This window comes from Myotis daubentonii, chromosome 18 (assembly GCF_963259705.1).
Source record: "Myotis daubentonii chromosome 18, mMyoDau2.1, whole genome shotgun sequence".
NCBI lineage: Eukaryota > Metazoa > Chordata > Mammalia > Chiroptera > Vespertilionidae > Myotis > Myotis daubentonii.
In genome coordinates, this window is record NC_081857.1 from 7,224,827 (window position 1) to 7,250,874 (window position 26,048).

The window sequence follows — 26,048 nt, forward strand, 5'->3', positions numbered from 1 at the left end:
GGTGGGTTGGTCTCTCTCTCTGCCCTTCTGTTCTCCCTTCCTCCCTTTGCCCCTCATTCTCTGTCTCGTTCATCAGAAGAGCAGCCACAAGACCTTGAGATCAGCTGGTCCCACCCTGGGTCACCTCCTCGACACACACACACACACACACACACACACACATGTGCTCGCTGGCATAAGGTTACAGACACTCCTTCCCACCCCTTCCAGCTGGGGGTGGGGGGGACGGGGACACCCCTCCCCACCTTCTCCAGACTCGGGCGATTCCAGGAGCCACCTTTGGCTCTCACCGGGTCCTTCTGCTTCGCTGACAAGGGCAGGGCCCAGTTTGGGTTCCAATGCTATTTACTTCCTCTGACTGCAGAGTCCCTGGGACTCCACAGTGGAGAACAGCCTGTTTCCCTGGGGGGTTGGAGGGAGGCTCCGGGGACCTGGCTTCTGGTTCTGTCCGTTTCCAGTGTTTAATCTCCTTGTGCCTGAGTTTCCTTATCACAAGGAAGGTGCACCCTGTGCCCTCGGGCTTCCTGGGACGCTGGGAGGACTGCTCCCCTGTGCCAGGCCCCAGGAGCGCATTCCCACTCCCAGCTCCTCGGCACTGCCTCCCGGGGCGACGGGAGGGGCTGGGGGGAGCACGCAGTAGGACCTCCTGACAGCCACTGCCAGTTGCTTTAGGGGCGGGAGGGGCGGAGTCCTCAGGGATCTTGTTTCAACAAACGTTTCTTTCCAGAGGAGTGGAAGGCGGGAGCGAGGGGGAGAGGGACCTATTTAAAGCTACCCTGTTGCTGGTCATCTGTCTGGCTGCCGGGTCTCTGGCCGTCCCCAGACTGCGGAGTGGCCTGGGAAGTCTCCTGCTAACCTCTCCAGTCTAGACCCCTCAGCCACTCTGCCCCAAGATGGGCCGTGGGGTGAGTACTCCCAGGGAGCAGGGTGGCTCCGTGGGAGAGAGAAGGGCTCCCTGGAGGCTGAGAGTGGAGGGGAAGTGTGAGGTGGGGTGGGCTGGGGAGGGAGGGACAGAGAGAAGCTGGCCGGCTGGGTGGCTTGAACTTGGGGCTCACAGCGCCCTGGCTGCAAAGGCACAGACCCACTATTCGCACGCACAGACCGCTGCTCACATGCCCAGGAGCGCGCCCCTTCGGCACCCCACCCGTGACCAGCCCCAGCCCTCCAGCTCTCCCTCCAGCACGTCCATCTGCATCGCATCTCTGTCCATTTCTGGCACAGCCCCCCCCCCCCCCACACACACACACACACACACACAACCCTGGACCTCCCGGCGAAGGGGTATCTGGCAACTGTTGGTCCTCCCTCCTCCCCTGCTCTTGCTCCTGCAAATCTTCGTCTCCCTGGGAGCCCCAGCCTGAGAGGATGGAGGTCCGATTTGAGGTTGAAGAGGGGCGGGGAGCAACTGCTCCTGAGCCACAGGCAGCTCTGGACACCACTGCAGCGCCCTGAGCTCCAGGACAGCTGGGGAGGGTGTGGGGAGGGAAGCGATGTCCCCAGGCCCCAGGCCAGCACCCCTCCGCGGCTCCTGGCAGCATTGCCCAGGCCATGGGCTTGGAGGACTTTCCCAGAGGCTGGTGAGAGCTGCCCGCCTGTCCCCTGCCCCGTCCACCCTCCATGATACAGTGCAGCCCTGGGCATGCCAAGGGGAAGGTGAAGAGCCATGACTGGGGGGCGGGGGGCAGGCACCGGGCCTTGGATACTTGGAAATGAAATCTTTTCGCACGGCACCGGCTTTCCTTTTGTGCAACACCAGGCACCGAGGGAAAGGGCACAGGGAGCCGTGGGGGTGCTGAGGACAGAGGGGCCTGTGGGACTGTGGGCAGTTTCTGGGCCCTGGAGGGGTCAGGCAAGGACTTGTTATTGCACTGAGTTTAGCAGCTGGAAAAACTCTAAGCTTGGACACCAGGGTTCCTGAGCTGGGGTGGGAACCATAAATAGAACGTGAGAGTGAGTGTGAGTGTGTGTGTGTGTGTGTGTGTGTGTGTGCACACATGCGCACACGTGCCTGCTCCCCATCGGCTGGAGTTGATACACATTCATGGATGAGCACCTGTGTTTGGGTCTCAGCGGCAGATCTGAGAGCGTACAGACCTCCAAGCCTGCGTGGGCGTCGGTGCCACTGTGTGTGTGGGGGGGGGGGGGTCTGTGAGGAGCTGTCTCTGCAGTGGGGCCCCATGAAGGACGAGGTGACAACCGTGGGAAGATAGGCTGCCTTGGGACCTTAGCTGCACCTCGGCATCTCCTGGTCCCCGAGGGAAAGGGGGTCCCAGCTGGGGTGCAGGACCTCCGAGGAGAGGCAGGCCACCCCCCACTCCCCACCCAGGCCCTCTCCGTGGCTTCACCTTAAATCAGGGTGGACCCGGCGCAAGAGGTCCTGCTTGCAAAGCCATTTGACCTTGACTTTTTCAGGGACCCTAGCTGCTTGGGGACTGTGCTCCCCCTCAGCATGGATGGCCCCTCCCCTGCCAGCCTGAGTGGCAAGTCAGGGAGCTGATCCAGTTCTGCCTGGACTGGGGATGGGTGAAGGGGGGGGGACTTGGGGCTGGAGCTTGGAGTTCAACCGACAGAAGACTCCTGAGGACAAAAGCACCCCCTGCCCACATCCCCACACTGGGGTCCACTTCGTCTCCGTCCCTTTTCCCTGCACCTTCCCTCCAGAGCAAGGCCTGTCACCCGTCACCCCGTGGCTGTGAAGGGCAATGTGGGAGCTGGAGGAAGGGACAGCGGGGTGGGCGGGAACCCACCACTCCAGCTGCCACGAGAGGCTGGGGTGGGGGGAGCAGTGGCCGACTTCCAGCTTCCCCCTCGGTCCCAGCCTCTGGCTTTCTCAGAAAGAACTCTCTGTTCTCCCCGAGCATTCAAGCCCCAGACTGGGACTTGTGGGTGGGGGAGGGAAGAACAGGCTGGGGAGGTGGGGGGGGGGGGGTCCTTGCTTCCTCTCTCTCTTTCTTGCCTAGGCAGCCCGCTGGCCCCAAATCTCCACAGGCTCCTGGCAACAGAGGCTGAGATCCTTGCCAGGGCAGGGGAAGGGGGGAGGGCCGGGTGTCCCAAGCTCTGAGCCAGGAGGACAGGGGGAGAGCTGAGGGAAGGGGTGCTGCGTGGGCCCGCGCCCAGCCACCACCCGACATGCCCAACGCCTGCCCGTGGGCTGGCAATTATTTAAAAACCATCCATTTGATTCCAAGCTTCTTGGACTTTATTTTACATCTGAATGTACAGAAACCCTCAGGCTCTGCTCCTCTGCCCCAGGGGCACCCCTGCTCTGTGCTCACCGGCCCCCACTCCTTCCAGGAGCCTCACTAGAGCTCCCAGGGCCACAGTGAGACCTGCCAGGCCTGGCCATTCCCTTTCATCCACTTCTCAGCCCTTCCCACCAAGGACAGAGTTTGTGACTCCAAAGCATTTCAATTCATCCAATGGACTCTCCTAAGTCACTGCTGGAGGGAGGCAGACCTCCCGGCTGTTCCCCCACCCCCCGCCCCCTCCCCCCTCCCCCCTGCCCAGGGCTGCTTCAGTCTCATTGACATTTCTCATGGAGATAATGCAAACTTTAGCGTCTATTGGCCCAGGCTGTCCACTCTCGCTGCCCACCTCCTCTCACCCTGAGGCCACTGGTCAGACTCCTCCCTCTCCGGGGCCGGATTCCCAGTCTGCGATCAGGGCAACTGCGGCATTCCGGCATAGTGCATAGTCCTGACTGTGGGCCACAGGCTTCATCCGGCCACCGAAGGTTTCTGAGGCCGCGAAACGACTCCGTGTGGTGCCGTGAGGTGGACACACATCGCTGTGCGTTTGTCCAGACCATTACGCACGTGTAGAACGTACACACCAGCAGGAGGGAGCCGCTCTGGTGGGGACGCGGATGGGGGAGACCACCCTTCTGGGGACAGGGGTATATGGGAAATGCTCTGTACTTTCTGCTCAATTTTGCTGTGAACCTGAAGCGTCTGTAGAAGAAAAGGTGACTGTAGAAGTGCATCGTACTTCCCCAAAAGGCAAACACCTCAGCCACCAGTCCCACCCAGGCACCCCTTCCTTACGGAAAAACAAACTGCACCACAGCATAGAAGAGCGCGTCCGAACACCTCGCATGGAGGCGGGAGCCACCACAGCGTCCCCCACCCCCCAGAGGGGCCGGTCCCCACCCTCTCCCCCGAGGATTCCCCAGGAGATCATGGATAGCCCAGTGGCGGTGGCGGCCAGGAGACCTCAGGTGCTGAAGAGGAAAGAGGGCGCGGCGGCCTCCTGAGGCTCCTGCTAAAACGTTTTTCCGATTTCACAAGAGAACCCAAGAATGCCTGCGCCTAAGAGCCACGTAAAGTTTAGTTTTAGACTTTTCCTCCGAAGTCCAACCACCAAACAGCTAAGCGTGGGTCCTGAGTCCTGAGCCCCTCAGTTCTTCCCTGAAATTCAGACATAGAGCCGTGTCTCTGTCCATAGTTTGCCAACGAAGGGCCTGGGGTTCCCTCCTCCCTCATCCCCTTTTCCGCCACTGGAGCACCACTGCTTCGAACCCACTGCCCCCACTGCCCCCCCTCCCCAGGCCTGGGCTCCCTGCCGTCAGGCGGGAATAGAGGCTCAGCCTCTGTCCTCCCTGACGCTCGGGGCTCTCCCTCCCTCCTGCAGGCCGGACGCGAGTCCTCGCCTGCCGCCACCACTGCAGAGAATGGAGGCGGCAAGAAGAAGCAGAAAGAGAGGGAGCTGGATGAGCTGAAAAAGGAGGTGGCCATGGTGAGGCCCTCTGCCCCCCACACATCCTCCCTCCCCCCCACCCCCACCCCATGCTCCTCGCCTCACCTCTGGCCTCTCATTGACCTCACATACATTCTAAACACACACACGCAGCCTCCCCGCTCACGGTAACTCAGTCTCCATTCCCCAGGACGACCACAAGCTGTCCTTGGATGAGCTGGGCCGCAAATACCAAGTGGACCTGTCCAAGGTGAGTGGAGGGCCTGGAGGCACCAAGGAGGTGAGAGAGCCACGCAGCAGCATCAGGAGCACGGGGCCGTCCACCTGCAGTCCAACCCTTTTTACAGATGGGGAAACCGAGGCCTGGTGACTAACTGGTGGCAGAATCAGAACAAGAACCCAGATGCCCTGCTTCCTAGTCTCGAGCCCTTTTCCTGTGTCCCCACCCGAAAGCCAGGATCTTGGGGACCCAGGCCCCGAGGGCCTCCAGGCAGGGCTCTCTCTCCCTCAAGCAGCTTCAGTGTTGCACCGTCTCATGGTACTGACATACATGAAATTGGGGAGTGGCCTATTACTATTCTGACAGTGGCATGTTCGGGCCCCGCTAGGTATGTACGTCTTACATACGCTTTTCTAATCCTTGCAACCTTGAGGGAAAGGTGCTGTGGACCTCTTTCTCAGAGCAAGGAGACTCAGAGGAGGAGGGCAGCTTCCCAAGGTCACGTCCATAGTAAGCAGCACGGTCAGATTGCCAAGCCCATCACTTTGAAAAAGAAAAACATGATTAGTAAAAAATATGGTCGTGTGGCCTCCTTCTGTAGGCCCTCCGGGATTGCCCTTTTGAAAACTCTATGCCCCCATTGCTTTAACCTTATTTCCCTGAGTAACACTTTCACTGTCTGGCACTAATATCATTGATTGTGCGTCACCTCCCTAGATCATAAGCTCCGCAAAGCAAGGACTCTGTGGGTCTTGCCCATCTCTGGGCAGAGCTGATAATAGAGCCTAGCATTCAAAACACGTTTATTAAATCAATGAGTGGACAGATAGAAAGATAAATAAAAAGTGTCCTCTGCCTTCAAGGATCTCGAAGTCTGGTAGCAAAGAGGAGTGCCCAGACGTCCAGTGCCATGTGGCGGTGCAGCTCGGAATCGTGTCTAGGATGTCATGGATGCAGAGAGGGGCGTCTGAGGCAGCCTGGGCCCGGGAGCAGGGCTGGGCCAGGCTTTCTGGGAAAACGATGGGCGATTGCTGAGGCCGAGCGTCGCTGATGGTCAATAATGTAGGACTCTTCTTAAATCCTTGTGCAAGAAACACAAATACTCCTTGGTGATGTGGGGAATGTGAAGGAAGAGAGACGGGGGTGGGGAGGGGAGGAGCCAATTGAGATGACTTTCCAGTGAGCCTCAGCCAGGCTGCCTCCAGAGGAGATGATTGTGGCCCCAAATGTGAATCAGTCCAGTGATGACCAGAGACGGGGCCACACCAAAATCCTCCTCAGCCGTCAAGGCCTCTAACACCCATTGCACCCCCCCTCCTTCCCGTGGCCTCTCCTGTGGCCCTCAGCCCTTCCAACCAGGTGGGATTTCCCCTCCACCAGGGCCTCACTCCGGCCAACGAGCTGGCGGGACGCGGTGAGGGGCCAGACTGGTGGCGGATGCAAACTCCCACGCTCCTCCTTGCCTCCCGCAGGGCCTCACCAACCAGCGGGCCCAGGACATTCTGGCCCGGGACGGGCCCAACGCCCTCACCCCGCCCCCAACAACCCCCGAGTGGGTCAAGTTCTGTCGCCAGCTTTTCGGGGGCTTCTCCATCCTTCTGTGGATCGGGGCCATCCTCTGCTTCCTGGCCTACGGCATCCAGGCTGCCATGGAAGATGAACCGTCCAACGACAATGTGAGCTGGGATGCCTGGCCCCTGGACCAGCCCAGGGCTCTGTCCTCCAAGCCCGAGTCTCCAGTCTAGCTGGGGGGCAGGGAGCAAGACCCTCACGTCACAGGGCCCTTTAGGCTGAAAATGGGTGAGGCTTCTATACATACCTATACGCACCCCAACACACACAGGCACACCATCACTCAAGGATGAGAAAGCCCCTCTCTGTTCCTTTACACTTCAGTGGGCTTGTCTGCCCATCCCTCAGTCTTCACACCCTAGAGAAGACCTACAGTGGGGCCTTGACTTACGAGTTTCATTCGTTCTGTGACGGAGCTCGTAACTCAAATTACTCGTATGTCAAGTCAAAAAGTGAACGAGTGAGACACGTGATGCTGGGCTGATGTTGTGGCGTTCACTGTGACGTTCGCTGCACCAACTAGCGATGGGGTATCTGAAGCTGGCTCGTAACCCGAATTTTAGCTCGCAACTCAAAGCAAAAAATCGGCCCAGAGACGGCTGGTATCTCAAAAAACTCGTTAGTCGGGACACTCGTAAGTCAAGGCCCCACTGTAGTCCTGGGAACTCCCTAAGACTCTCACCACGCCTTCCAGCCTTAGGAGGTTGGGGACTGGAAGACTGAGGGGGAAATAAGAGAGAAGGACTTCCCTCGACCATTTTCACTTCCAGTCACAGACAAGGTAGCTTGTCCCACGTGGCAGTTGCCGCTTGAGGGTTGAGAGACGGGCAGGTCTCTCAAACCCTGTCTCCTTGCCAGCTCTATCTGGGCGTGGTGCTGGCAGCTGTGGTCATTGTCACGGGCTGCTTCTCCTACTACCAAGAGGCCAAGAGCTCCAAGATCATGGACTCCTTCAAGAACATGGTTCCGCAGGTAGATGGCCAGGCGGGGCTCTGGGCTGGGACATACGGTTTCTGGGCGGGTCCGGCTCCTCCCTTCTCAACTTGGCGCTCTGAGATGGAGGCTTGGACAAAAGGTCCCCCTAGGTCTCTACCCCAGGACCTAGTTTGGTTGCTAAGGGCTTCTCCTCTTCCTCAGTGGGGCTGAAGGGGAGGTGGAAAAGCAGCAGGAGAGAAAAGTAGGGGTAGAGACTTCATGAGATGCCCATGGCCTCCTTGCAGCAAGCCCTCGTCGTGCGGGAGGGTGAGAAGATGCAGATCAACGCGGAGGAAGTGGTGGTGGGAGACCTGGTGGAGGTGAAGGGTGGAGACCGCGTGCCTGCTGACCTCCGGATCATCTCTTCTCACGGCTGTAAGGTGAGGAGGCCAAGCCAGAGCAACTGGCGGGGTCTAGAAAGAAGGCCGGATAGAGCTGAGAGGGGCCCAGTTAGAGGTTTGAAGACTGGAATCGCCAGATCCAAATGCCAACACCTACCCCGTACCCCCCAGCTGCACCTGATAGCGCTGAGGCGCTGTCTCCTTGTACCTGTGTGTGATGACTGCTCTGTGCCCTAGGTGTGTCTTTGAAACCCACTTCACAGCCACCTTGTATTGAGTCCCAGTTATTGTCAGGTGTTTTATGTAATTCAACTCTGTGAGGACAGTCTAATCATGCAGGGCTGGTGCGTGTGGCCACACGAGGCTGTGCCATTTTCATAGACTGCAGTGTTGATGGCACCCCCTGGAGTTGTGCAGTGCATAGATTCTGATGACATTCCCCATTTTACAGATGAGTGGAGGGTTAAGTAACTAGCCCAAGGTCACATTAAAATCTTGCCAGAGCTAGGATTCCAAACCAGCACAGGGACAATAGCTGAGCAATGCTATAAATATGTGATGAGGGCAAGTGTAATTTTGTCCCTCGTGTCATGGAGATTGAGCGCAGTTGGAGTTGGAAGACAGCTGTGTGTGCACAAGTGCGCCTGCCAGGCTGATGACTACACCCTCCCTGCTTCCTCCCCAGGTGGACAACTCATCCCTAACTGGGGAGTCAGAGCCCCAGACCCGCTCCCCTGAGTTTACCCATGAGAACCCCCTGGAGACCCGCAATATCTGTTTCTTCTCTACCAACTGTGTGGAAGGTGAGAGGCCAGCCTGGCGGGGGTCCCTCGTCCCAGCACCCACAGAGGGAGGTGTCTGAATCCTGAACCCCCAGCAGGATTAGAGGGGTGGCTATACTTACTCATCAAAAACCCTGCTATAGAGGAGGGAACTGAGCACTTGGGGATGGGGATCCCTGAATATTACAGAAATAATCCCTTCCAGAGAGCAGGGTATTGGCTGGATGGCACCACTCCATGGAAAAGTTACCTCCCACAGAAAGATCTCTGTTCTGTCCACCGTAACACTGAGTGGATTCCAAAGCCTTTAGGTCTTGGCCAAGTTCCCCCACCCCTACCACACACACTCACATTTGCACACTCTGACACTCACACATCATACACACATGCACACATATGACACACATCACCCACTCACATGCACACCCACCCCAAGCCAGCCTTGACTCTTGGTTGTCTTGGCTTGACTGAAGGCTTCTGTTTCTCCTGGGTTTGGGACTTGTTGCCTCCATCTCTGGCCCTTGCTTTGCCCAGAGCCCCGGGCTGGGGGAGGGGCAGGAAAGCTTCCAAGCCCAGTGGATACTTGGGCCCTCCTTCGGGCTGTAGCTAGGACTGTGCTTCGCCAAGAGAAATTGTCATGCCCAGGCTGCCCAGGTCGCCCCATCCCTGTTCTGGGTTCTAGAGATGACCAAAGGCCAGTGAACTGAGTCAGGGCTGACTCGGAGAGGGCAAGAGCTGGTGGGAGAAAGAGGCCCGACTATGCCAGGGGCCTCAGAAAGTGAGCCAAAGACCTTCCCCACCTCCACACCTTTCTCTTTATATCTGTCATTTCCCTTCAGTGGATATGTGTTTCTGGGCTTCTCCCCTCTTTCAGCAAGTTGGAATTATAATGAAAATCACCTCACATTAAGTTTCCTGACTTTTTAATGTACTGATATTCTGAAGTTTCACAAATGTTAAAAATGCGTAGTAAAATATTCCCATTGCTTACTTTAAAATTGGTCTTGAAGAAAGTATAGGAAATGAATGGAACTAACATTTGATGAGTGCCTACTATGTGCTAGGCACTGGTTTAGGTATTACAGCACAATCTGATTTAATTGTTAAAATAACCCCTAGGTAGGAACTCGAATAAGGATTCAAGCTCAGGTTTGGCTGACTCCAACATGCATGCTCTTCCCACTGCCCCAGCCCTCCACTCCTGTAGGCCCCTTTAACATCTACTTGAGGGTCAGTAATTGCCTAACTTCTTTTATGGGATTCATGCCTAATGTTGAGAAAGAAAATCTTAAGACTACATGGAAAACCTATAATAATAAAAGCATAATATGCTAATTAGACCGGACGTCCTTCCGGACAAAGACAAAGCCTGGGCTGCGAGGGCCAAGCCCCTTGCACGAATTTCGTGCATCGGGCTTCTAGTCCATAATAAGTGCCTTACTTTGTGTTTATACTATGTAAACACATAGTTTGTGGGTAATTGTAGGAGACTGATTTTACTGAAGTACTGCAGGCAATATTTTTGTTTCACTTATTGAATCTCCTCAGTTTGAACTTTGAGTTTATTTGCAAGCTCTTTCCACAGGCCCAAGTGTAAGAGAAAATAACTTGCTGTTGCACTGAGCTGGGGGTTGGCGATGTGGGCAAGAAGAGAGAACCCCAGGAGGAACAATCTACTGACACTCCGGGAGCAGAGTCTCTGGTGGATTTCCTTCCTCAGGAAGTGGAACAGGACACAGATCCTGGGACCCAAGGCACCGAGCCTGGAGTCTCTTCCTGTGTTGCAGGCACTGCCAGGGGCATCGTGATCGCCACAGGTGACCGGACGGTGATGGGCCGCATAGCCACTCTGGCCTCAGGCCTGGAGGTGGGGCGGACCCCGATAGCCATGGAGATTGAACACTTCATCCAGCTGATCACAGGGGTGGCTGTGTTCCTGGGCATCTCCTTCTTTGTGCTGTCCCTCATCCTGGGCTACAGCTGGCTGGAGGCAGTCATCTTCCTCATCGGCATCATCGTGGCCAACGTGCCCGAGGGGCTGCTGGCCACCGTCACGGTGAGTGGTCAGGCGGAGGTGCCACCAGGGGTGGGTCTTATTACCCTTTCCTCAACAGTGCTAGAGGCTCCTTGCTCCTCAGCAATGTTTTCACTGCCAGCCCTTAAAATCACATATCAGATTCTCATTTAATACATGGCTTAGAATGTGAGTCTGAAAAAGGTCATTGAGTCCACGGCTCAGAGGTTGAGTCTGAAAAATCTCCGGTTGGGCTATACTTTGGCAGGCAGCCTCTCTCCCATAGCTCGTCATAGTCGCCTCTTCTCACCACCCATGTGCTATTCATCTACTCCTGTCACCCAGAGCTCGTCCTGGCCAACACTCTTCTGCAAATGCTCTCCCAAAGGTCACCAGTGACCACCGAGCGAACCCAGAGACCTTTTCTCAGCTCCTCTGCTCACCTCTGCTGCCGAAAGGAACCCTCTGTCCACCTGCCGGGAACCCTCGCCTTCACTGATGACTGTGACATGTCACTCTCCTGGTTCTCCTCTCCTCTGTCCCCAGCAGGGTCCTCTCCTTCTCCCCAAAACTGAGTCTCAGGCCTCAGCTCTCTGCTCTTCTCCTTAGCACACTTAAGTGAGCCCAGTTTTCACTGCCCATTCTGTGTGGGTGACTCTCACATCCCTTTGCCCAGCTCTACTCTGGCCTCTCTGGAGCTCTAGACAAATGTCTTCAACTCCATACTGGACATTACACCTAAATATACACCCACGATCTCGGTTCAACTGCTCACACCTAGGTCCCACTCGTGTTTGTGGAGTAGGATCAAGAGAGGAGGGATAGAGCCATGCTCTGGGGGAAGGTCATAGACATCTCCGGCTCAGGCGTGGCCCTTTTGTATCCTCCTCTCTTTCTGCCAGGTGTGTCTGACCCTGACAGCCAAGCGCATGGCGAGGAAGAACTGCCTGGTGAAGAACCTGGAGGCGGTGGAGACACTGGGCTCCACCTCCACCATCTGCTCTGACAAGACAGGCACCCTCACCCAGAACCGTATGACCGTCGCCCATATGTGGTTTGACAACCAGATCCATGAGGCTGACACCACCGAAGACCAGTCTGGTGATTGGGCAGCCCAGAGGGGCGAAGGGGTCTGGCGGGTGTCCAGGACACTGGGTGGTAGAGTGGGTGGAGAGAGAGAAGAGCTCTAAAGGGGAACCAAGCTCTAAAGGGTTCTCCCTCATTTTTTCCCAGGGGCCACATTTGACAAGCGATCCGCGACGTGGACGGCCCTGTCTCGGATTGCTGGCCTCTGCAACCGAGCCGTCTTCAAGGGTGGGCAGGAGAACATCTCTGTGTCTAAGGTAGGGGTCAGGGCCGTCTCCATGGCCGGTGCCCTTTGCTGATGCCCAGCTTCCCCTCACCCTGCGGTGGCCTCCAAGGTTTCATGGCCTCTCCTCTTGGCCCTCCGTCCTTCTCCGGCCCCACTGTGACACTGAATTCTCCTGGCAGCGCGACACAGCTGGCGACGCCTCCGAGTCAGCTCTGCTCAAGTGCATTGAACTGTCCTGCGGCTCTGTGAGGAAGATGAGGGACAGGAACCCCAAGGTGGCGGAGATTCCTTTCAACTCCACCAACAAGTACCAGGTCTGGTCAGGGAACTGGGACAGGGGAATGGGAGGGACAGAAATGAAGGGGTGCACAAAGCCAAGGGGGAGTCATCAACGTGAGAAGTGGAGGCATCTGGGCATCGTTTCCTCTCACCCCTTATTCCCCAGGGCAACTTGGGTGACTACATGTCTGGTTGCCATTACCCCTTAGCTCCCAACCTTCATTCCTTCATTCCTCCCACCCTCTTGACTCTCCTTCCAAGAGCTCCCCATCCTCTGGCCCCAGTCTCTCAACCCTTTCATCACACTCAGTTGAAACATACTTCTGAAATTTCCTTAGCATATCCCTCCACTGTAAGCATTTGGGAAATGCCAATAACACAGTCTCAGCTACATCCTGTGTAGGCCATGGAGGTAAAGTCCCGCCGAGGCCAGCTGAGTGGTGGGGAATGCTGACAACAAAGCCACCTAGCCCATACACAAGGCCTGTCTTAACTGATCTGAATAAACATTTGCTGAGTCAATGAATGCCCTAGGAAAGTGACTCTCAGGTTACAGGCTTGGGACTTTTGTTTCAAACATCTCTCCACACACACAAACTGTCCCTATGTGACAAGGGTTGATGAGTCAGAGGTAATTATATTAAGGGGGGGGGGGGTTCTTACCAGCCTCTGCTCTGTCCCAGGCCCCGTGCTGGGCGTTGGGGCTAATAAGACAGTTATGGCCCCCTCTGTCACTGCCCATCCTCTCTCCAGCTGTCCATCCACGAGCGAGAAGACAACCCCCAGAGCCACGTGCTGGTGATGAAGGGGGCCCCCGAGCGCATCCTGGACCGGTGCTCCTCCATCCTGGTGCAGGGCAAGGAGATCCCGCTGGACAAGGAGATGCAAGACGCCTTTCAGAACGCCTACATGGAGCTGGGAGGACTTGGGGAGCGAGTGCTGGGTGAGGGTCCAGCAGCAGGGAGCGGGGCTGCGAGGGGGACTCCCAAGCCCCAGAGGCTTCCCCAGGAGGAGGAGCGTTAGGGGTGTTCAGGCAGCCACCTTGCTGCTCTCGATCCTCCCCTCTGCCTCCCCCTCCTCCTTCAGGGTTCTGTCAACTGAATCTGCCCTCTGGAAAGTTTCCTCGTGGCTTCAAATTCGACACCGAGGAGCTGAACTTCCCCACGGAGAAGCTCTGCTTCGTGGGGCTCATGTCCATGATCGACCCTCCGCGGGCGGCTGTGCCTGACGCTGTGGGCAAGTGTCGGAGTGCAGGCATCAAGGTACCGGCCTCACTGCTCCCCCTTCAGCCTCCCCTTCCACCCTCGGAAGGTCAAGGGCAGGGGTCCTCAAACTTTTTAAACAGGGGGCCAGTTCACTGTCCCTCAGACCGTGGGAGGGCCGGACTATAGTTTTAAAAAAAGCTATGAACACATTCCTATGCACACTGCACATATCTTATTTTGAAGTAAAAACACAAAACGGGAACAAATACAATATTTGTATCTGCATGTGGCCCGCGGGCCGTAGTTTGAGGAGCCCTGGTCAAGAGAATGCAGGGGCTGTTGGCCTGGGGGCACCCAACCCCTGGTGATCTTTTCCTCGCTGACTGGGAGGGGCAGCCGTCGTCTGCAAGGAAAGGTCGGCCACTGCCGTGGAGAGCTCACCCTTCTTGTCCCTTGTGCTCAGAGTGCCAAGTCTCCCACATCGAACCTCTCCTTCCCTGGCATGGCTCCTTCTGTTCTGATGGCAAGCTGATATGGCACCCCTATCTTGGGGATATGGTGTCCTGCCCCTCCCAACTACTGCCCACTGTCCCAGGCCATTTGGGATGGGGTTAGCAGGCTTCAGTCTACATCCACTCAGCCCCCGCCCACAGAACCCTGCAGACTGGCTCCAGCACTCATTCTGCTTAGCACCCCTCTCCCATGTTTCCCTGTCCAGCTGTCATTGCTTCTCAATGGCCACTCCCTCCTTGGTGCTGCAGTTGCTCTTCATTTAACAAATATTTGTCATTTTCCAACTATGTGCCAGGCACTGTTCAAGGTGCTGGAGATCAACAAACAAAGCAACATAAATCCCTTCCATCTTAGAGCTTACTTTCCTGTTTCAAAGATATATCACTTAAAAAAAAACATACAAAGATACAGCACTTTAGCCCCGGCTGGTGTGTTCAGTGGTTAGAGTGTCGGCCCGCGTAGTGAAGGGTCTACAAGTTTGATTCCCGGTCAAGGGCATGTAACTGGCCTGCAGGTTCGCTCCCTGCCCCCAGTCAGGGCACATGTGGGAGGCAACCAGTCAATGTGTCTTTCCCATATCAATGTTTCTCTCTCTCTCTCTCCTCTCTGCTTACCTCCCTCCCTCCTTTCTACTCTCTGAAAAGCAAAAGAGAAAATATCCTCTGGTGAGGATTAACAAAAAACAAACAAAAAGATAGATACAGCACTTTAACACCCCCCTTAACCTAGTGACTCACCAGGTAGGGTGCCACTGCTTCCTCCTCTTTTTCTCAGCATCTCACCTATTACCACGTAAGTTCAACTCTCCCTGTGTACTGAGGGTCAGGTACTGCGCTAGGCACTGAAGACTCAAAGATGAATAGATACAGCCTGACCGCCAGAGTTCATGGTCTCTCAGGGGAAATGAATGCCTTTACAATTGATTAATCACAGAACAATTGATTAATCACAGAACAATCATAATAGCTAGGGGAGTTGAGCACTTACTATAGGTTAGATACTCTCATAACAAAAACAGCCAATTGTTTTGTAAGACTTTATATGAATCAAGCACTGCTGTTAGCACTAAACGTGTAACATCTCATTTAATCTTCACAACAACCCTGTAAGTAGACACTAATATGTTCCCTTTTTTACACAGAGGGACCAAGGCACAAAGTAGCATGCCCAAGAACACACAGTTCACAAGTGGTAGGGCCGGGATTTGAACCGAGGCAGTCTGCTAGGTCTCAACCATCACACCAGAGGACTTGTCTGTATATATGTGTCTATGTATGATTTCTGAACCCCCTACCACTCTGTCCCTGAGGTAGGCTTCCCTATCCCCATTTAAAAATAAAACAAGCTGAGACTTAGAGCGGGTATGTAGCTTTCCCCAAATAAATCTGCTAGGACGAAGTGGGTTGGCTATATCAAGAATGGCCTGCTCCTTAGCCTCCTCTTGCCATGATCAGAACTCTCACAGAGGCCTGGGAAGGCCCCTCCATGGGAAGTCACAGCAGGGAGCAGTTAATTCTGCCTCAGGGAATTGGACAATGTTTTATAGAGGGCATGATATTTGATCTGGGCCTTGAAGGTTGACAAGTATTTTGTAAGGCTGCGAGGGAGAGGAAGGCAGGTCAAGAGCAGGGAACAGCGTGTACTCTGTGGTTAGACTGTACCGGGCATTTGCGTGGGTTGCAGGGAGAGGTGGCAGAGGAGCACTGGGAATTGAGACTGAGATGGGCCAGGGCCAGGTGGAAGGACTTTGCTTAAATGCCAGACTTGGGCTTTACCCTGGGGTCCACAGAGAGCCATGGGTGTCACAGGACACATCTAGCTTCTAGATGGAGGAAGGCCTCAATTTGGAGAAGAACTGAAGTCAGGGAGACGGGCAAGAAGCGATTGCAATAGTTCAGGCAAGGGACGGTGACCTGAACTAGGGAGTTGTTACATTCAAGGAACCTTGTGAGAACTTGGTGACTAAACTGGATATGGGAGGTGAGGAAGGTATTGGAGACAAAGGGCCTGCATGAAAGGGATAGTTTCTAAGGCAGGGAGGTGAGCAGCAGGCTTGGTGGTGGCGGCAGTAGAGATGATGAGTTCAATTTGACCTTCCATTCAAAAAATCTATAAGACACTCGGGGAGAGATGTTGCAGAGAAAGTTGGAATGTGGTTTAGAGCTCAAGAAAGAGGGCCAGGACTGGAGATTTGATCCAGTTAAACTCTGGATAATTACAAATTGTACTGCTTCACACTGCCCAGGAAAAGAGCGTGGGGTCTAGAAAGAGGGGGAGAATGAAGCCCTGGACCACACCAACATTTAGGGGCACGTGCAGGAATAGGAACCAGTGACCAAGGGGAGAGGGCGATAAGACACAGCTTCCACCCACGTCACATACTCTTCATGACCTACGTGAAAGGTAGAACTCATCGTCTCCATGTCCTGAGACTCAGTGAGGCACTTGTCTAAGGTCCCAGAGCTGGGGCAAGCCAGCACCTCCACTCAGGTAGCCTTCTGACTCCTAGGCCACTTCTACTGTCTTGGCTGCCTCCCTGAGGAGGGAGGGAAAGGAACCAGAGGATGGAGAGGAACCAGGAACAAAGGGTCCATGGAAGCCATGGGAGGACATCTTTTTAAGGAGGGTGGTGAGCGGTGCCAAATGCCTGAGAGGAGTCAAGAAGGATGAGGACCTGACCGGAATGAAACCCTGGACCTTTCAGTCCACAGGGTGACACTCTATCCATTGAACCAAACCAAACTTTGCCTCCATTGCCACGGGCAGGCGTGGAGGAGGGTGAGGGGGCTAGCAGTGGGGTGGGAGAATCATTGATTGGCTGCCATCTGCACACCCCTACTGGGGATCGAGCCTGCAACCTGAGTATGTGCCCTTGACTGGAATTGAACCTGGGACCCTTCAGTCTGCAGGCTGATGCTCTATCCACTGAGCCAAACCAGCTAGGGCTTTCTTTCTTTTAATTTAAATTCTTTATTGTTGAAAGTATTGCATATGTCTCCTTTTTCCCCCATTGACCTCCCCCCAGCCACTCCCGCTGCCCAGCACATGCCCTCGTCTCCCTACTGTCTGTGTCCATTGGTCATGCTAATATACATGCACACAAGATCTTTGGTTGACTTCTTACCTCCTCCCTCCTATCCTCCCCTTCCTTTCCTCTGAGGTGTGACGGCCTGCAATTGGTTTTCAACTGGGAGGCACATGTAGCCTTGGGGGGCAGTTTCAGTGGGATGCTAGGGGTGGAAGAGAAGGCAGTGAGGCCTTCTCTTAGTATCTATGTGATTCGCCCCATAAACCCACACATGCAAATGCTATATCCTAGTCCAGCTCTGATTACCTTCTGCTTAGAATAGCCTCTTAGCCAGCCTCTCAGATGCCGCCCCTCCCCACCCAGCTCCATCCATTCTGAAACACAATGCACACCAGGGGAGTGGGGAGGGAGGGCTCTCTCCCTGTCATCCTTACTCCGATCTGACCAGTTAGTTGCCCTGCAGCAGTCATATGGACCCTAAGAAAGCCACGTCCTAGTTCTGGCTCCCTGTGCCCTGGAGCCAATCCTGGCCCTTTCTCAGCCTTTGCTGCCTCACAGGTAACGGGAGGAAGCGGTGAAGGGTCCTGCTAGAGCCGACAGTCTCAGAGCCTGTGAACTCCAAACTCCCGAACAACCGAACAACCGTGGAGGTTTCTCTTCCTAGGGACCCTCATTAGCATGTCATTCTGTCATGGCAGCTTTCCTCCATTTAAGCAAACGCGCTCTGATCCCCAGAACACAACTTGTCATTGTCTCTCCCCGACCTACCGTCTGAACACACACACACACACACACACACACACACACACACACACACTCACACACACACTCACACACACACTCACTCACACACTCACACACTCACACACACACTCACACACACACACTCACACACACACACACACTCTCACACACACACTCACACACACACACACTCACACACACACTCACTCACACACTCACACACACACTCACACACACACACACTCTCACACACACACACTCTCTCTCACACACACACACACTCACACACACACACACTCACACACACTCACACACACACTCACACACACACACACTCTCTCACACACACACACACTCACACACACACACTCTCTCACACACTCACACACACACACACACACACACACACGTGCACTCCCATTGTTTTAGCTGGGATCTGAGAGCCCACCATCTGCCTTTTCCTGACTTTGGGAAAGGAATAGGCTGGCAAGGTGGGGGGCCCAGGCTTAATGCTCCTGTCCCGTTCTTCGTCCTCTTTCCTCCTTTCTCCTCCCCGCCAGGTGATCATGGTGACCGGGGACCACCCAATCACAGCCAAGGCCATTGCCAAAGGCGTGGGCATTATATCAGAGGGCAATGAAACCGTGGAGGACATTGCGGCCCGGCTCAACATCCCCGTCAGTCAGGTCAACCCCAGGTGAGGCCTTTGCAGGACGCCCTGCCCCAGCCAACCCACTCTCTACCACAGGGCGCCCGAGTCAGGCCAGGGAATCGGGACAGCACCTCTGCGACCTGTACTGGCCTTTCCTCTGGTTCCTCTGTCCTGCGTGTGTCCGAGCTGTGTCACTGTTTATCTGTGTGACCTTGGACATGTCCCCTTACCTTCCGGAGCCTCCATTTTTTAAAAATATATTTTATTGATTTTTTACAGAGAGGAAGGGAGAGAGATAGAGAGTTAGAAACATCGATGAGAGAGAAACATCAATCAGCTGCCTCCTACACACCTCCTACTGGGGATGTGCCTGCAACCCAGGTACATGCCCTTGACCGGAATCGAACCTGGGACCTTTCAGTCCGCAGGCCAACGCTCTATCCACTGAGCCAAACTGGTTTCGCCCGGAGCCTCCATTTTCTCGACTACAAAATTAAGATGCTGTTTACACTGCAGAGGGCTATAGCAATGAAATATGTATGAGGGAATGAGTGCAAGCCCAGGAAACTGGACTATGATTACACGCATGGCGAGGATCTAGCATTCTAGCATCACTTCCTCCGAGGGAGAGAGAGAGAGAGAGAGAGAGAGAGAGAGAGAGAGAGAGGAAAACAGCTCCCTGAGCAGGGCGGGGGGGGGGGGGGTGCAGGCAGTCGGGAGAGGCTGGGTGAGGCGGGGACAGCACCTGTGTCCTGCCCTCCAGAGAGGCCAAGGCGTGTGTGGTGCACGGCTCTGACCTGAAGGACATGACGTCGGAGCAGCTGGACGAGATCCTCCGGAACCACACGGAGATCGTCTTTGCGCGGACGTCTCCGCAGCAGAAGCTCATCATCGTGGAGGGCTGCCAGCGGCAGGTGAGCGGGGCGGCCCACGGCAGGGGGCGGCCGGCGCGGGACCCGCACCCTCCAGCGTGGCTGTCCCTTCTCCCAGGGAGCCATCGTGGCGGTGACGGGCGACGGGGTGAACGACTCCCCGGCGCTGAAGAAGGCGGACATCGGCATCGCCATGGGCATCTCGGGCTCCGACGTCTCTAAGCAGGCAGCCGACATGATCCTGCTGGACGACAACTTCGCCTCCATCGTCACGGGCGTGGAGGAGGGTGAGGACAGGGACGCCTGCACACCGACCCCCCATGCCTTTTACCCAACCACAGAGCCAGCTCAGTTCCAGGCGTCTGCCGTGCCGTGAGCTTCCCTCACACACCGTCTTCCTCTCCCAGAAAGTCAGGCAGCCACACCCCAGGGCGAGGGGAGGGGTGGGGAGGGTCCCCCCCAGCTCCCTGGTGCTCCCGGACTCTCCCCAGGCCGCCTGATCTTTGACAACCTGAAGAAATCCATCGCGTACACCCTGACCAGCAACATCCCCGAGATCACACCCTTCCTGTTCTTCATCATCGTCAACATCCCCCTGCCGCTGGGCACCGTCACCATCCTCTGCATCGACCTGGGCACTGACATGGTGAGGCCAAGGGCTGGCGGCGGGGACAGGCCAGGCAACCACGTGGGCACAGTGGGCACAGTGGGCAGCAGGTGGAAAGAGACAAGAACCAAGGGCAGCTGACCAGGCCGTGCTGGCTGCAGAGAAGGCGAGCCCCAGGCCCCCTCCGACGCCCTCTGTCCCCCACTCTCCACCCCACACAGGTCCCCGCCATCTCCTTGGCCTACGAGGCCGCTGAGAGTGACATCATGAAGCGGCAGCCGCGGAACCCGCAGACGGACAAGCTGGTGAACGAGAGGCTCATCAGCATGGCCTACGGGCAGATCGGTGCGGCCGGGCCCTGGGCTCAGGAGGGAGCCCGAGGGAACTCTTGCCCCGGCTTTGGGAGTCCAGGACGGGGCCCGCTTGCCCAAGGGTCGGGGACAGACCTGTCTGGCCCGTCGGTGCTGGCCCCGGCCGGCTTCCTGCTCTGACCCTGGCCCTGCGTTTTGCCCACAACCCACAGGGATGATCCAGGCACTGGGCGGCTTCTTCACCTACTTCGTGATCCTGGCTGAGAACGGCTTCCTGCCGACGCGGCTGCTGGGGATCCGCCTCGACTGGGATGACCGGTCCACCAATGACCTGGAGGACAGCTACGGGCAGGAGTGGGTGAGCGGCGCTGCGTGCGTGCGCACACGTGGGTGAGGGGGGGGGCTAAACGCCTGGCAGCGCGGCCACCGGGGGCGGGGGCTCAGAGCGGACAGGGTGCCCAGGGTCTAACAGTGGCCCCGAGCGGCGCTGCACGCCGGTCCCGCTGGTTCTTCTCAGCTGCTGCCTCTCTGCCCGCCCCTCCGCAGACCTACGAGCAGCGGAAGGTGGTGGAGTTCACCTGCCACACGGCTTTCTTCGCCAGCATCGTGGTGGTGCAGTGGGCCGACCTCATCATCTGCAAGACCCGCCGCAACTCGGTCTTCCAGCAGGGCATGAAGTGAGCGCCGCCCCCGGCGCCCCGCCAGGGGGCGCTCGCGGCCCCCCACCCCACCCCCAGCCCCGGAGGATGACCTCCAAGACGTCTCTCTCAGCTTGGGGACAAAGGCTTTAGTCACCCAGCGGCATATCCATAGTCATGTTTTAGGCAGAGGAGACGAGAAGGAGTGATATGACTATTCCTGAGGCGTCTCCAGGACAGAGCACGTCACCCAACACAGAAAAATGACTTATCTAATGAATGAATATGTGTGCTCTAGACAGCAATAAGGGGTAACATCGCTAAGCATGACAATGAAAGAAGCCCCTTCTCGGCTTACACACGGCATGAGGTGCCCGCAGAGAGCCCGGGAAGACCCACTGATGACCTTTCCCCCACATTTCCTCTTGCCTCTCTCCCCCCCACCACCAGGGGTCCCTGGATCTCTCCCTCCTTGCCCTCCCTTCAGATGCCACTTAACCCTCCTTTCCTTGCCTTTCCAGGAACAAGATTTTGATTTTTGGGCTCCTGGAAGAGACAGCGCTGGCTGCCTTCCTATCCTACTGCCCAGGCATGGGTGTGGCCCTCCGCATGTACCCGCTCAAGTGAGTATTTCTTTAAAAAGGCAGCTTCCATCCTGGCTGGGTGCTCAGCTGGCCCTACATGCCAAGGTTGCAGGTTCGATCCCAGGTCAGGACACATACAAGAGTCAACCAGTGAAATGCATAAAATAAGTGGAACAACACGTCTCTCTCCCTCCCTCTCCCCCGTCCTCTCTCACAAACAAACAAGTAAAAATTAAAAGGGCACCTTCTAGGATCCAAGTTCTGGTCCATTCCAGTCCTCCGTGCGGGATGGAACCAGCCTCTGATGTTCCTAACACTCTCCTCTGCTGCCTGCAGGGTCACCTGGTGGTTCTGCGCTGTCCCCTACAGCCTCCTCATCTTCATCTACGATGAGGTCCGGAAGCTCATCCTGAGGCGATACCCCGGAGGTAAGCACCTCCGCACCCCACCCAACCCCCAGAAGACGCAACCCCCACTGACCCCTCCAGGCACCCCCACCCCAACTCCATTCCAACTACAGGGCCCCGTCCTTTCCTCAGAGCCCGCAGATGCTGGGGCCCCAGGTCCCGGAGCCCTGACTGTTGAGTCGGTTCTCCGCACCCTCTTTCTCTCAGATTTCTCTGGTCCCCTCAGTTGGTCTCTGAGGCCTTGCACCTTCCACCTGGAATCACAGAACATCAGAGCTAGAAAGGCCCTGGCGGCCCTCTGTCCCGCCTCCACATTTTACAGATACAGAGAGACGAATCATTTGTTCAGGGTCATACAGCACAGCGGACACTACAGCCAAGGCCTCCTGACTCCCAGGCCTCAGCCACGTGTGTTTTCCCCCAACAAGCATTTTGATCACTTCCTGGAGGGTGAAAAGGATGGCCTGTAAGCCAAATACAGCCCATGGATAATGTTTGGTCTGGCCTGCCCTCTCTCGCACAGGTGTGTGGTTTTTTAATTGGCCAATATTTAAAACTTGGGCGCTCTCACAGAAAATCAAAATTCCTGACTTCTCCTGAAAAAATTACAAGAGCTGCCCACCCTCTGCCCACCCTCTGCTCAGCAGCACTAGGTGGCGGTCCCTCTAGAAACTCATTTGTTACCTGAAGAGCCACTGCAGTCATTTGCATTTTGACCTCCAGCCACTCTATGCCCTCCCTCTACTGGGCGAAGTACCAGCATCTACGGCCCCAGCTCACTGGGTCTTCTCCCCTCCCTTTTCACCTGTCCACAGTCACTTACCTCCGCCCCTGCCCCAGGCTCCCAGCCACCTGGCCTCCACCACCCCAGCCCCTGCCCTCTTTTGATGCTCACCTGGCAACCCCCACCCCCAAATCTCTCCAACAGGCTGGGTGGAAAAGGAGACGTACTACTGAGCACACTGGAAAGAAGAACCAGGACGGGAAAGACGGGGTGCCCTGGAGGAGTTGCAGGGATGGTGATGGGGCGGGGTGGTTTCAGGGGAAGATTTGGGGAGAAAGAATGAGGCCATTTAATAGGCTAAATGGGGGGTGGGGTGGGCAAATAAGTTGGGGTGCTTGCCCCAGAGACCTAACTCTGAGCAGTCAGATTAGACACTCTCCCTGGGTCCTGGTCCCTCCCACTCCACCATGCTGTCTATTTTTAGGAGGAACTGAAGGCTGCTCCAGCCGCCCATTCCCTGTCCCTCTGCCCCCACCCCCACTAGAACAGACCAACTTCCAAAGGCAGGAGCACGTCAACCCGGAGGAAGGAAACGGTCTCAGGTCCCCAGCCGCCCCCCACGTCCCACCTTCACCCCTCTTCCTCTTCCTGCCCAACTCTGCCCCCTGCTTCCCCGTCTGACCCAGAAATCACAAATGGTTCCTCCTGTCGAGGCCAGAAAGGGAAGCTGGTTGGGAAGCCGGCCTGTCTCCCAGTCCCAGCTAGTTAGGAGCCTCTGGAGGAGACCGGGCAGGCGCAGACAGTGAGAGGTCAGGGTATGGGGGCGGTGGCAACCAGCAGGGGGAGAGGCAGGGGAAGGAAAGAGATCAGTGCATTGGACATCTGGGATCTCCAGGTAGATGCCTGGGCTCCAGCTCTGGGTCCCAGTCTTTTAGAGTGCCCTGCCAGCAGACCAAGGTCAGTGTCATCATCTCTGAGATCCCACACCCAGAGTTCCCACTGACCTTGCTTGGTGGTCTGTCTGGTCCGTGAGGCCCAGGCGGCACATCACCAATGCCCCAGCTCTCTCGATCACACGCACTTGGTGACACCTGCCCTTTGGAATGCTAGGAACTTGGAAGTTCCACGTTGTTCTGAGAGGGATGGCTGCCCATTCATTCCCTGCCCCTCTCGCCCCTCTCCCCTCACGCCCATGCTGATGAACCTGCTATATTCCTAGGCACCGCCAAGCCAGGAGCTCCCTGGCCAACAGCTGGAATTGGGGTGCAGGGGTTCCCAGAGCTTCCTGTCTTCAAGGGACATGCAGAATCAGCTTAGGTCATGAACACGGTCAGACCAGAGGGAAAGCACTAGGGACCTGCCTTTGCCTCGCAGTCAGCAGGGCTGTTCCTCCCAGGCAAATGCCCTTCGTCTGATGTTCATTGTGCCACTTTCTCATGGTGCCCGCAGTTGGTTTCCTGTTCCTACAGGAGATACTGTTCCCTCCCTTCCCCCCTCTCCTCCTAGCATTTCTGCTCTGCAGGCAGCTCTGCCCATTCTTTAAGGCTGGTTTAGAAGGCACTGGGCGTGTCCTGCAGAGAGACCTAGATGAACAAAGCAAGTGAGAGACACCGAAGGAAAACGGAGGCCTAAGGCAGAAAGGAAGGAAGCAGAAAAAGCAAACTCTAGGCCAAGCCCATAAGCCACCTCCCAAGGTCTGTTACTTCATTACAGTGGAATTCTGCTTTATGGGAAGTGCCTTGGAGCAAGTGTCATTGCCTTGGGCTCGGAAAACTAAATGGGAAACCACATAAGTTAGAACCTGGTTAATTTGAGATTTATTGACTGTGGACAAAAGTTTATCTTTGTACAATTAATACAAAAGGCAATTGCTTAGTAAATTAAGAGCATAAACAATATTGCTAAGGGTGGCATATTTAGACTCCCTAAAACAATCCTTTTCAAGCACTTTAGGAATCACCATTTAGTTGTGAGTGTATGGGCTAATTATCATTAATTCTTATGTATTTGTTAAAGAAACATCTGCAAGGCCTTTACTTGGTGATCTTTTATAAGACATTAGTTTGAGGCACTACATATGTACTTGAAAATAATAAAGATGCATTTCTTTATGAAAAAAAGAAATCCCTTCGATAATTCTATACTTAATACTTTCCTCTCTTCCAAATTGTGGTATTGAAAAGTGTGTTGAAGTAGGACTTGGCTTATAGAGAAAGAAATAGAGGGTACAGGAGACAGGGAATGGAGGGAAATATACTGGGAGCAGACATCAGTGGAGAAAGCTAGAAGGGAAGAAGTTATGTTATAAAATGATATAGAAGAAAATATAGTAGGGCCTCCTTCCTCATTGCTGAACCCACCCCAAGAATCACAAAGGGTTGTTATCCAGAACAGGAAAGGGCCTAGGAGTCTATTGGGGCCCACATACTTGGAGGCACTCTGCTTTTTGTTTCAGATCAAAATCAGGCCGCTCTCAATCTGAGGAGGTGGGGGAAGGAGATGGTGGGCTGGGGGGCCCTGAGTGTCAGCACCAATTGGCAGTCTATAGCAGTGATGGCGAACCTATGACACGGGTGTCAGAGGTGACACGTGAACTCATTTTTTTGGTTGATTTTTTTCTTTGTTAAATGGCATTTAAATATATAAAATAAATATCAAAAATGTCTTTGTTTTACTATGGTTGCAAATATCAAAACATTTCTAGATGTGACACGGCACCAGAGTTAAGTTAGGGTTTTTCAAAATGCTGACACGCCGAGCTCAAAAGGTTCGCCATCACTGGTCTATAGTATAGACTCTGTGTGCAGAGCCCTGTTCTGGGTGCTGACTTTGGGGGATGGAGGGGAAAGTGGGTGCAGTCCTTGAGGATCACCATGCAGAAGACTTCAGAAACCTTCATGGCCCTGGCCAGTGTGGCTCAGTTGGTTGAGTGTCATCCCAGGCACCAAGAGGTCACTGGTTCTACTCTGGATCAGGGCACAAGCCCGGGTTGCAGCCTGATCCCCCAGTAGGGGGCATGCAGGAGGCAGCTGATCCCATGGATGTTTCTCTCTTTGAAATCAGTAAGAACTTTTTTTTTTTTCTGCAAAAAGCGTTATTGTTCCATTTGGTCCAATGCACGGGAGAGGGCTTCAGGGTGGCTAAAAGCAAGGCTAGGAGTTTCGGGGAGAGGTTCAGGTAAAAGCCAGACACAGGGGATGCAGAGGGGCCCCTCAAAGGCCTCTGGGCTCCACAGGCTCCTGGTCGTGCTCGAGGGTAAGCCTTTCGAAGAGACGCTCGCCCAGCCCAGCCCGGGGGCCGCAGCCTGCGGAGGGGAGCCAGGTGTGGCCCATCTTCTTGATGAGCTTCCCCTCCTCACCCAGAAGCGGTTCTGCAGGAAGTCAGAGCTGAGGGTCTGCGCAACCCGGGCACGCAGGTCCACGGGGCCTGGGCCAGGTTCCTCCCCAAGGCCAGGGCGGCTTCCGGGGCACCCTGAGTTCTGCCCACTCATCTTGGCCGGGGGGGGGGGGGGGGGGGCTCCTGCATGTCCTGGAAGAGGATGCGCCCACCGCACTGGGTTTGCAACTTTAAGAG

The 26,048-nt window shown here is 55.5% G+C and overlaps 1 protein-coding gene across 1 annotated transcript; it reads left to right on the forward strand.

Annotated features, from left to right (window-relative positions):
- Positions 1-746: 746 nt before the first annotated feature.
- ATP1A2 (ATPase Na+/K+ transporting subunit alpha 2) lies at positions 747-24,599 on the forward strand. The gene is made up of 23 exons (XM_059673901.1): positions 747-905; positions 4,630-4,734; positions 4,886-4,945; positions 6,388-6,591; positions 7,346-7,459; positions 7,708-7,842; positions 8,489-8,606; positions 10,373-10,641; positions 11,502-11,700; positions 11,833-11,942; positions 12,091-12,225; positions 12,944-13,133; positions 13,277-13,452; positions 18,241-18,377; positions 19,096-19,246; positions 19,323-19,491; positions 19,696-19,850; positions 20,033-20,156; positions 20,335-20,480; positions 20,669-20,799; positions 21,282-21,383; positions 21,681-21,772; positions 22,680-24,599. Exons 1-23 carry the CDS (start codon positions 894-896, stop codon positions 22,706-22,708), a joined length of 3,063 nt encoding a protein of 1,020 aa, XP_059529884.1. The 5' UTR covers positions 747-893; the 3' UTR covers positions 22,709-24,599.
- The last annotated feature ends 1,449 nt before the right edge of the window (positions 24,600-26,048 follow it).

Excerpts from the sequence above, each read along its gene's own strand:
- ATP1A2 (XM_059673901.1), top strand. Across the intron at positions 10,642-11,501 it reads GGCTGCTGGCCACCGTCACG|GTGTGTCTGACCCTGACAGC; the intron begins GTGAGTGGTCAG and ends TCTTTCTGCCAG. Across the intron at positions 13,453-18,240 it reads GTCGGAGTGCAGGCATCAAG|GTGATCATGGTGACCGGGGA; the intron begins GTACCGGCCTCA and ends CCTCCCCGCCAG.